The sequence below is a fragment of the Pelecanus crispus genome, chromosome 10 (assembly GCF_030463565.1).
Source record: "Pelecanus crispus isolate bPelCri1 chromosome 10, bPelCri1.pri, whole genome shotgun sequence".
In the NCBI taxonomy this organism is placed as follows: domain Eukaryota; kingdom Metazoa; phylum Chordata; class Aves; order Pelecaniformes; family Pelecanidae; genus Pelecanus; species Pelecanus crispus.
In genome coordinates, this window is record NC_134652.1 from 4,816,582 (window position 1) to 4,827,618 (window position 11,037).

At 46.6% G+C, this 11,037-nt stretch overlaps 1 protein-coding gene across 1 annotated transcript in view; it reads right to left on the minus strand.

Moving 5' to 3' along the window:
- The window catches only part of LHPP (phospholysine phosphohistidine inorganic pyrophosphate phosphatase), a 91,836-nt gene extending 83,311 nt beyond the window's left edge, over positions 1-8,525 (minus strand). Inside the window, exon 1 of the mRNA XM_075717879.1 lies at positions 8,407-8,525. Coding sequence (XP_075573994.1) covers positions 8,407-8,525 — 119 coding nt within the window. The remainder of the gene's footprint in view (positions 1-8,406) is intronic.
- Between the last annotated feature and the right edge of the window lie 2,512 nt (positions 8,526-11,037).

Here is an 11,037-nt window from a genome sequence, read left to right on the forward strand (position 1 = left end):
TGGGGTCCAGCTGTGGAAGGGCCTGTGTGTGGGGGAGTACATTCGCTCTGCTTTATGTGCCCTCTGCTTAAAAAGTGTATTTGTGGCAATAATGTATTATACTTTCTCCGCGAATCTGCATTCATGCTATTTAGTGGCTATTTCAACAGCATTTTTCATCTCTAATCTCAGCTTCTGAAATACCACCAAGCAAAATCATTATTTAAAAACTCTGAAGGAGGCCAGCCACAAAAGCCCTCATCTATCCTTAGTTGATTTGGCCAGTTTTCACAGCACAAGCCTCTCCCAATTCCACAGAAACACTGAACTTCCCGGTGTTTTGCTCGGCGGGTGCAATGAGATCCGAGGAGCATGGATGAAATACCACGCACGCTCCCGTGACACAGAGACCTTCGGCTTGCTTTCCAGTTGTTCCTTCTCTATCCCCATGTCCAAACCTTTCCGTTCCCCTGATTTCTGCTATCCTCACAGTATGTCCAAACTGCTTAAATCTTGCTGTCGTACCTCTGATGCTACTTTTGTCCCCTGATCTCCCGGTGTTTCCGTTCACTGATGTCCTGTCGTTGATCCTGAGAACAGCCGAGCTCATTAAAACTCCCGTTCTCCAGTGGTCCAGCTTTCTGCTCCGTAGAGCAAGGCTGGCCTGACAAATCCTTATGTACGGCACTTTTTGGCCCCGCTCCCCCTTGCATTCTTGTGTCTGAAACTCATCTCTACATCTGCTATCTCACGAGCACAATTTCCTCTCCAGACCCATATGGCTCACCTCTCTCTATATATAGAAGTGGGTAATTTGGAGGGAATCCAATGGAGGGATTGCAAAAGGGATTAAAAAATAGGAGGACATTACCTTTGAACAGGAATGAAGGCAGATTAATAGGTACACATGAAGGAGCCACAAGAAAAGAGGCCAATGTTATTTAAGGGCGGGCAAGAATGAAACAAGAAAGGGTACAGTTATAAAAATAAAGACTCTGGAAACACCACTTTGAGACGCTGTTTGACAGCAAAACCTGAAAAATCACTAAGTTCAAAGTAAACTTTAAAAGCCTATCAACGCCTTTATTTCAGTATTTCAATCATTCAGAATTTTTCAGAGGTAGAAATAAATACTGGAAGTTGTACATCAAAACAAACACGAAGTCTGTCTTGTCCTGATCTCTCTACAAAGGCTGCCTCTCTCTGACCACCGAATACAGCTGGACACCAGAATTACTGAACAAACTACCTGATACCATAAATCGTATTCCACCTGCCCGAACGGAAGGGTAGACAACAGTTTTGTAGACAACAATATGCCACAACAGTGAAATCCAGAATTAAGTATTTAATAAAAATAATACATGCTTTTGAGGTGAATCTGCAGAAAGGAAGCACAGAGCAGACTACAAGAAAAATCTTTCCGGTCCATTATGTTCAGTAACAAGATGCATTTAATCGATGCAGATTACCAAATTAGCTTAAAGTATTACACCTAGCAGTCCCAGACCTTAACCGCACTACAGGAACTGAATCAGGGCTTCTCACCTTGTCTTGTAGCGGCTGCCTGATTGTTATACCACAGGAACACAATATTGAGTACGATTCAAACATACAGGTGTCTTCTGCAACAAAAGTAAACTCTGGTAGACTTTAAATGCTTGGTAACTCTCTACTTTGGAGCCGTCAAGAAAAAAATCTGAACTTTGGGGATTCAGTTAGCATGAACAGGTCTGGAATATATTTATTTGCATCAAGCAAAACATTTTTATGGACAATATGATGAATCATACTCCAATAGCTTTCATTCTGTGCTAAAAGCAGTTGGGGTTTTTTGCCTCTGAAGCTACTAATTATTCCATTAAAGTTGCCATCAAAACCAAGTTATCTTTGTCATGGTCGAGTTCTTACTTTGTATACAAACAGCACTTGTAAATAATGAATTCTGTTTCTCAGAAAGTAAATTGCCAAAATGTTTCATTTAGTCTATTTTATAGAGAAAGAATTCACTCTCACATGCTCTGCTTACCTACTTTAGAAAGTACCATACTATTTCATTGCAGTAGCTTAAACACCAAGCTGCATCCCAAGAAACTTGAACAACAGTTTAAAACGACAACTAATTCCAGCGCATCACTTGCAAAGACAGCATGGAATCTGAATGGCGATACTGCTGAGGACATGCAAAGAATCAGGCTCGATTCTAAGATTCCGGACTGAGTTCACCAAATGCGAAAGATGGGGGAAAAAAAACTACTACCACAGCGGTAAACTGAGACAAGTCTCAAGTTCTAAAGTACAGAATGAGGTAGACTGCTGCTCATCCTCTTCAGGGATTAATCAGTATTTATACAAGGTAGCAGACGAACCAGTACCCTTAGGTAGTAGGTATCACTGCAGTATCTTCTATTATTCTTTACTGGTAAATATTTGTACAGCACATCATCGTGCCAGTGGACAGCAAGTAGCTCAAGACCCTAAAGGTTAATGGTGTTTAAATTCCAAAAGTGTAAGCACTTACTCATGCAATTTGTGTAGACAGCACTTGGAGTACCCACAACTTCAGGGACACAGATATTTTTAAAAAAAATAACAAACATTGCTGATTAGGAAAGCAAATATGGGTTAGGAAATTCCACTGCTCTCAGAAAACAGAGACCATAGCTAATGATACAGACTAGAGTGGAACTGCAACAGCTCTGCACCCACTAAGGAGCAATTCCTGGATCTCCTGGTTCTGCCAGCGAACAGCTACAAGACAATACAAAACCACTTCACCTTTTTGTGTCTCTGCTGCTTCAGAAAGGGCAGGTGACACCTACCCTTCTTTGGGATCCATGGATAGAAAGTGCAAAGAGTGCAAAGACAAATGAACGGATATTTACACAAGAGTTTGTACAGTTTAATTGAAAGTCTCTTTCTAGCAGGAACAACTCCTTCACTATCACATGTCCTGAAGGCACAGCATGCCTTGAAACTCTGCACATCTGCACAGACTGTGCTCAGCCACGCTCTGGTTACCTTCTGCTACAACAAAGATTTCCTACTCCTTGTCGCACACACACTTTCAGACGGCTCTTTGTAAACTCACAGCTGTCCCACCCGAACCCCCACATGCTGAATTGCTTTACGGTTCCAGTTCCGCTTGTTCTCCTTGCAATCTTCGCCTTGTTAGACTCTCCAGGTATTTTATTTTAACACGACTGTCCAGCTGCTCCCCTGCCTCCCTGCTCCCCAGATTTCCGTTGCTCTTTTAAAGGACTCTGTAGAAAGTTGTGCTAACAGATGCACTATACTGGCCAAACAACAGGATGTTGTAAATGTCCAACTACTGTGTGCTTTTCATATGGATATGCTAATGGGCACACTATCAGCACACAGCTGTAAATGCAAATAACAGAGCACAGGCTGAGCATCTTTTATGGATGTTTAAACACCTTCTGTCTTGTAAGAGACCAGCTCCCTGCTATTTGTAAGATAAAAAGCGAATAGCTCACCTCGTGTCAATGCTGTGTAAATCAATTAAGACAATAACAGCACAGTACAGAGGCAGCGTTAAGGCTGGCTCCAGAAGAAGCCTTTAAGTCACCGATGGGCTTTCTGATCTTGTCCATGGAGCTTTCTGATCCGCTCTGCAGCATCTGCCAGTTAACCACACACACTTGGAAGAGATGTGTTTTATTTAACTCTGCTATAAGGATTTTTTTAAAAACTACAACAAAGGTATGCCACAGTAAACTGAACAATCAAGAAACGTTATGGGTTAAAAGTTTTAGAGAGCTGAATTATCTTATCAAGCTGGTTTTGGATTTTCTAGTCACCCACCACTCCAATATCCCCACCTGAAGTTAACAATAACAGTCCCCGGTGGATTTAATGACATTCCTGGCACCCTGGCTACTGGGTTAAACCAGGGGTGCCAATGGGTGCACATGGGTGCCTGCCTGCGATAGTCCGGCTGAGCAACAAGAAGGATTCGGATTCACTGTATCACTACTTGAACACAGGAGGAGGTCCGCTCTGTGCAACAAACACTTCTACGGTTCATCCTTTCGGCCTCCGATTCACCAATTCCCTTTCAGTGCATACCGAATCCTAAGATATTTCACAGGTAAAATTTATCAGAGATGCAAGGTACATTAGCAACAAATAAAGCATTCCCAGTTGTAACACTTAGTGTTTCATCACAAGTTATAACAACTTGGATAGTGACTACCGATGTCTTCCTCAGGAGAGTCTCTATGGCACGGGGAAGCGTGTTACTGAATGTCATCTTGCTCAGGATGCTTCAGCGTCCATCAGCTTCTTTGCTCATTTTACTGCTCCGTCTGACTGTACTGCTGGCTAAAAACAAACAAGAGAGGACCACCGCCCTGAAGCCATCAAAAACAGAAAAAAGGCCAAATTCTGCTGGCAGAACTCACGTTGCTACTCTTTCAAATACTAAATGAAATAACTGCATAGCAGAATTTGGCTGAAAACAAGAAAAATAATGCAGAAAAAATAGTTTTAGTGGAGTCGAGCTGGCTTCAGTCATATGAAACCAACCGCAAATGAAAACATTTACTTATGCTTTTTATTGGTGTGTACTATGTGTTGTTACACGAAGTTAATTGCCATAATGGTGTGGGAGATGATGTAGCAAGACAATCTGAAGAAAACAGGTCAGCTGTCATATCATGAGAGTCTGTATCTGTAGTATGAATTATCAAAATGGTATTTAAGACTCCTACTGGACATATATATATATGAACTAAAAGATTTTAGACATCTCTTTTAGCAAAAGATCATATCAATTTGAATTAGTTATAAAGTTCCTAGCTATCTGCAATTATGACCTTTTAATTGATACAAAAATGAATTAATTAAAAAAGAGCCGCTTTTAGCTTTAATCCATCTGCTTGAAACCACCGAGCTGTACTATGACGCAGACACAAATATTAATGACCAACTGGCAATAGGATAATGAGTCAATAAAGATTTTAAATGGTGTGAGCTAGAACAATTACCAACCTAACAGGCAGATAAATAAGGCTACTTGACTTTCCCAAGGAAAATGATTATTCTTAACCACTTACATCGAATGACCTGAACAAAATGTTTTGGGTTTGTTTGGGGTTTTTTTTTCCCCACTTCGTGGCACTTTTCCATACTCACTTCTGCTGTCCCCAATTTCCACAGCTATGATTACCGCTTCTCCATTGCTTACTGACATGAAACTCCTCGGTGCCCATGTTCCCAGCACATTCCCTAGGAAACAAGCCTCATGCACAGAGCTGCAGAGAAGCCCCACAGACACTTCCAGTACTTCAAGAGAAAGCCCGTAGTATCTTATATGTAGCCCAAGGCCAGACTTTCATTGTTGTTTCATTGGCATATTTCTGACATTGCCTTAAGTAAATTGCAGTTTACGTTGCCTGCCTGCGGGAGGTTTCAGCAAACACAGTGACAAAAGTTACTAAATAACCGCCTGCAACCCGACGGAAAAGAAAGTTTAAAAACCTTGGAGAAAAAAAAACAGTATGTCAAAAGCATCTGGGGAACTGTGATGCAGATATTATTGAAAATGTCATGGTTTTTAAAGGAATGATCTGATCTCCCAACAGTAATTATGTAGTTGCTGTTTATGTTTGTTTCGGCCATGCCTGAAGGCCTCAGCTATGATCTGGGCTGCCCGTGCTACACCCTGCAGCAACTCAGCATACGCGACGGTCCCAGCAGAAAATGCCAGTTGGCAAGAAGGGAGAGGAGGGTGGTAAGATGTGTTCTCCTGAAAGATGGAGAGCAGGAGAAGACTCTCCTTCACCAACAGACCGGCCGGCACAAGCATCGGCATCAGCGTCAGTGGGAAGCAATATTACCAGGAGGATTTGAGCGAGACAAGAAGGAAAGCCAGGGAAGTTGAATCCTGGCAGAGGCTGCCCCGGCAATGCCTGCCCCTCTGCAGTCAGCAAACAGGCTGCTCTATGCACCCAGGGGAACACAAATGCTTTCGTTTTGCTACAAGCCTTTTCTCTTAGGGTCTCTCTCGAATCCTGAGCCCGTAGCATAGCTATGGAAAGGCATGAGAAGAGAAACCGCACTGAAATATTGCGTAAAGTGGACATGGAGGAACAGGAACAGAAGTCCTACGCGATCCCTTGGAAAACTCACAAGCCACCGGATTTCACTACGATGTCTTTATAAAAGCAACTTTTCCCTCTGCCTAATTTCACCAAATTCCCTTGGAGTGCTGCTCTCCCGTCGGCTGTCCCTGCACCTGCAGCTCCCCCCACCCAGCTGGGGCCAGCTGAGCACCACAAATGGGCCCAGAGCCCAAATAATCCTTAAACTTATGCTTAAAATGCTGCTTTTTGACAGCGCTGGAAACTCTGATCCTGTAGACAAAAACAGAAGATTCATCCGACAACACTTTATGTGCCTGCTACATGTATTTCAAGAAAGATAAACAAAGATACAATTAAAATAAAAAAAACCAACAAAGTAGCAGCAAAGACTTCTTTTATTACCTGTACATTTGGATCTTCTCCAGTTCTGCTTTTCCCATGGCGGTTCCACCAACATTTAGGCACGTATTTAATTAAACTCATATCATTAATTTTAGTATCTCATAGAATCATAGAATCACAGAATGCTTTGGGTTGGAAAGGACCTTTAGAGGTCATCCAGCCCAATGCCTGCAGCGAGCAGGGACAGCTTTAACCAGCCCAGGGTGCTCAGAGCCCCGTCCAGCCTGGCCTGGGATGGTTCTGGGGATGGGGCCTCCACCGCCTCTCTGGGCAACCCCTTCCAGTGCCTCACCGCCCTCACTGTAAAACATTTCTTCCTTATGGCCAGTCTAAATCTATTCTTCTGTAGTTTAAAACTATTACTCCTTGTCCTGTCACAACAGGTCTTGCTAAAAAGCTTGCCCCCCCCTTCCTGCAGCCCCTGTCAGCACTGCCAGGCCGCACTCAGGCCTCCCCGCAGCCCCCTCCTCTCCAGGCTGAGCACCCCCAGCCCCCCCAGCCTGGCCCCGCAGCAGAGGGGCTCCGGCCCTCGGGGCATTTCTGTGGCCTCCTCCGGACCCGCTCCAACAGGTCCATGTCCTTCTTGTGCTGAGGGCTCCAGAACTGTCAATATTTCTTCCTGCGTATTTCCCTGCTCAATAAAGCACTCACCACAAGCGTGGCCATGCTGGGTGGCCCCAGAGGATAGAAGCCACAGACGTGCTCACCAAGCAGGCCGTCAACATTTCACAGAGGTTCAGTATTTAGACATTTAAAGCACTATAAGTGGGAACATTTCAAGTGGGGTACACGCAGCAGCACTTGCCACGTGAAACAGATCTGGATTTTCTGCAGCGGGTTAGTGAAACATCACATAGAGCCAAAAGTCTCTTCCAGAAACCCACAACCTCCTCCAGCGAGGCAGAGCCATGAATGAATACCTGTCTTTAAACACAGATGGCCCTGCGGCCATTGCTCTCCCCCGGCCCCATCCTGCTCCTCTGGTCAAGCAGGGCTGATACAGGCACACTGGCAAGCCAACCTAGTTAATTAAAGTCAAATAAATGAAATCGCTACCTGTTCAGCAGCAGTTACTTAGCTTGTGTTAATGGCATTACATTACCCAGCTAAAAGCAAGGGAGTTTGCTACCTCTGGGCACTGGTAACTTGCCACGACCATACTTTACTTCTGAGTCACTTATACGCTGGGCAATCATTAATTGCAGCACTGAAATTCTCCATTTCTGCTGGGTTGCAAGTTCTCCGCAAGAAGCTAATGTGACAGCAAAGCTAACGAATTTACAGAAGCACCATGCCGGTGCAGGCAGTATTTTAAAGTTTACTACGGGGGGAATGTACCAGACCTCCCATACGCTGCCTGCTCTTGCTACACATGCGACGACGGCAGTAAATACAAAACCAAGCGGGATGCGATCTGCCCGCGCTGCTCCGGGCTCCCTTCCCCACCAGCGCAGGGACAGCAGATCTACAAACTCACTGGACTCCCGCACAGCTTAAATAAGCCTAAAAAATACCGAGGTGAACCAAAACGTTCACGTTTGCTGCCCTGTCCCACTCAACTTTGCACAGCAAACCGGTGTTTTTAAACCCCGATCCTCACTTGCCTTCGGGTGTAACACCAAGGCCCAGCGCCAGGCGCACAGTGCATGTTTTGGGGTGCCAAGCCCGCACCGCCATGTTGTGGGGTGCCCCCCCGCCATGTTCTGGGTGCCCCCCCCGCCATGTTCTGGGTGCCCTCCCCGCCATGCTCTGGGGTGCCCCCCCGCCATTTTGCGGGGTGCTCCCCCCGCCATTTTGCGGGGTGCCCCCCCCGCCATGCTCTGGGGTGCTCCCCCGGCCCCGGGCGGCCCCGCCTCGGCCTCCTCCTCCTCCCCGGGGTCGGGGGTCCCGGGCCGGGCCGTGCTCCGCCGGCACCCACCTGCGCACCGCCTCCACCGAGCCGGCGATGGGCACGCCGTTGCCATCGCCGCTGCTGTCGTACAGAACCCCGCTGACATCCAGCAGCAGCCCCCGCACGGCCCGCGCCCAGGCCGCCATCTCCCGCCCGCTCCGCCGAGCCGCGGGCGCTGCTGGGAAATGTAGTCCGGGGGGGTGGGGGGGGGGTGTATGGGGGGGGAGACATCTTTTTTTTTTTTTTTTAATAAAACACCTGAGGCAGGTGGCTGCGTGGACCAAGTTTGGTCTTCACAGGCAATGGCAGCAGCGTCTTCGACAGCACGGCAAGCGCCCGCCGTCTCCATCCACCCGCCAGCATGGCTGCCGCTCTCCACAGGTACGGCCAAGCAGGCTCTGCGTCCGGCCCGCGGGCTGCCAACAGCCCAGCGCTCGGGGCCGGCAAACAGCTTCGGCGATAAAAAAGCAGCCCAGAGAGCCAACGAGTGCCAGGGCTCGTCCCCTGCTTCACGATAAACTCCCTCAGACATCGCGTTCCCCGGGGAGAAACTTCCAACCTCTGCCGAGCCCAAGTGTTGCGATGGACAGTCCGAGCCTCCCCTTTACGCTAATATTAAAAGCAGGAATAAGGTGTCCCCTAGCCTGAGGGGCAGAAGCAGCAAAAGCCCTGACTTCACCAGCAACACAAGGACGGAAGGAAACAGGAGAGTGAAAGATGCAAACCATTTGTTAATAAAAAAGATAGGAGCAGTGCAGGGTTAGGAGCCTGGGGGACAATGAGAAAGGAATAGCAGACAGCAAGGAAAGAAGAGGGAAAGCCCAAGAAGATGGCAGTTGTGGACAAAAGAGCTCTGCCCTTTGCAGAGTCACCTCACTCGATGATCTTAAAGGTCTTTTCCAACCTAAATGATTCTATGGTTCTATGAAATACACGTCACCCGAGTCAGATGCTGTGGAAAGTAAAGGCAAGATACGCATTTTCTTAAAAATTTATACTGCTTTGATCATTCCCGGAAGGGCTCCAGACCCTCAGCGATACCTCTGCAACATCACCCCGGGGTCTTGGTTTGGCTCTGACTTATCCGAAGCGAGGAGAAGCTTGGCATGTTTCCATCCTGCGGTTTCCCTCCGGAGCGGGAGCGTGGTGGGGCGGCCACCGGTGCGAGGGCGGATTCCTGCACCATTCCCCCGGCCGCGGGTACGCCGTGCACCCCGTACTGCACCCCGTACCGCACCCCGTACTGCACCCCATACCGCACCCCACGGGTCTGTAGGAACAGAAGTAAAGCAGGATTCAGCCCTTGGGGACCAAGGCGCTGATCCACACAGCAGCAGAAGCCTGACGAGACCCGCATCAGCTCAGCCAAAACGCCAACGGGGCCCGTGCCCTGCCTTGATGGTATCTTCTCATACATGCCCAGCGCTTCATATGGACAACCGAGAAAAAAAAAAAAACAGTAGTTTGTCATATAAAGAATTGAAGCGATCCCCTGCGTTTTACAATCACGGATAAGATTTTATCAACTGTGTTCCAGCTTTACAGATAATATTGTTTTCTCCCTCAGTAAAGTCCAAATACTTTCTTATTGCTAATACTATCAATAGCGTGCCACGAGTCCCAGAATATATAAGGAGCTGCGGTGGAATTATAGTCCACTTTGTTTTAAGAAAAGTAGAGGAGCCTCGGCAGCATTGATTTGCATCACTGTTTCTGGAATAGCCTCTGGCTTCTCCTTAAAGATAATATCTAAACTGTGAAATTCATTAAATAGACCCAGAAATGGATCAGGTTATTTAAAACAACATCACTAATGGCGCAATCTCTCAGCTGTCTCCACCGATAGTGAACATTGTCTTGGATAGTGTTATCAGTCCAGGACACCCGCTATGAATATTGATCCGCAGCTTGTTACAGCCATCACTTGCCGTCAGGACAGGTCAGGGTTGAAACCCACCTAGCATCAAAGCAATTTAAAGACAGCATTCGGGCTGAATTTTAATGCTCGAGCTGGGAAATGGACCGACTTCAAACAGACCGCTAAAACTAATCCATGAATGTGTGCTTTTTCACGTGTGCCTTCCTACATGCATGTATGTTTGTGGGTCGGTGTGCATGCACGTCTTAAACTGATGGGATCTGAAGATGTCTGCGAGCTCACACGTTAATCTCAATGCTACAATTTACCTCCTCAGCTCCTGCAGACACAACAACTCAGAAGTATTTGTAGTCTCATTAGGGTTTTTTTCTCTTTCAAACATAAAAAAAAATCTCTGGCACTGCCAGGGCTTGCGAGCATTCCTAAAATAGTGAGCTACGCGCTCATTTGCCATATGACAATACCTATGATTTCTCCGCATAGTCTGAGAGTAATGTTGTGCCACAGAAAGAATCTTGTTTCAAAACCATTAATAGAATCTGCACTAAGACTTCATTGCCATCTTCTCTATTTGATCTCACTTCTGAAGCATGCTGTCCAGCAACTGTAACTGCTCCTCTCCCCTTCCTTCTCCTTCTTCTGCACCTCAAGGAACTTTAAATACATAAGCAATGCTGAACTAGCACACAGCAGTGTTTTCCAGTTCACCACCGCCTTCATTTTCACGCAGGATGCATCCCCAAAAGTAAGCTTCATCGCTCTGTAGCTCTAGCGTGTGA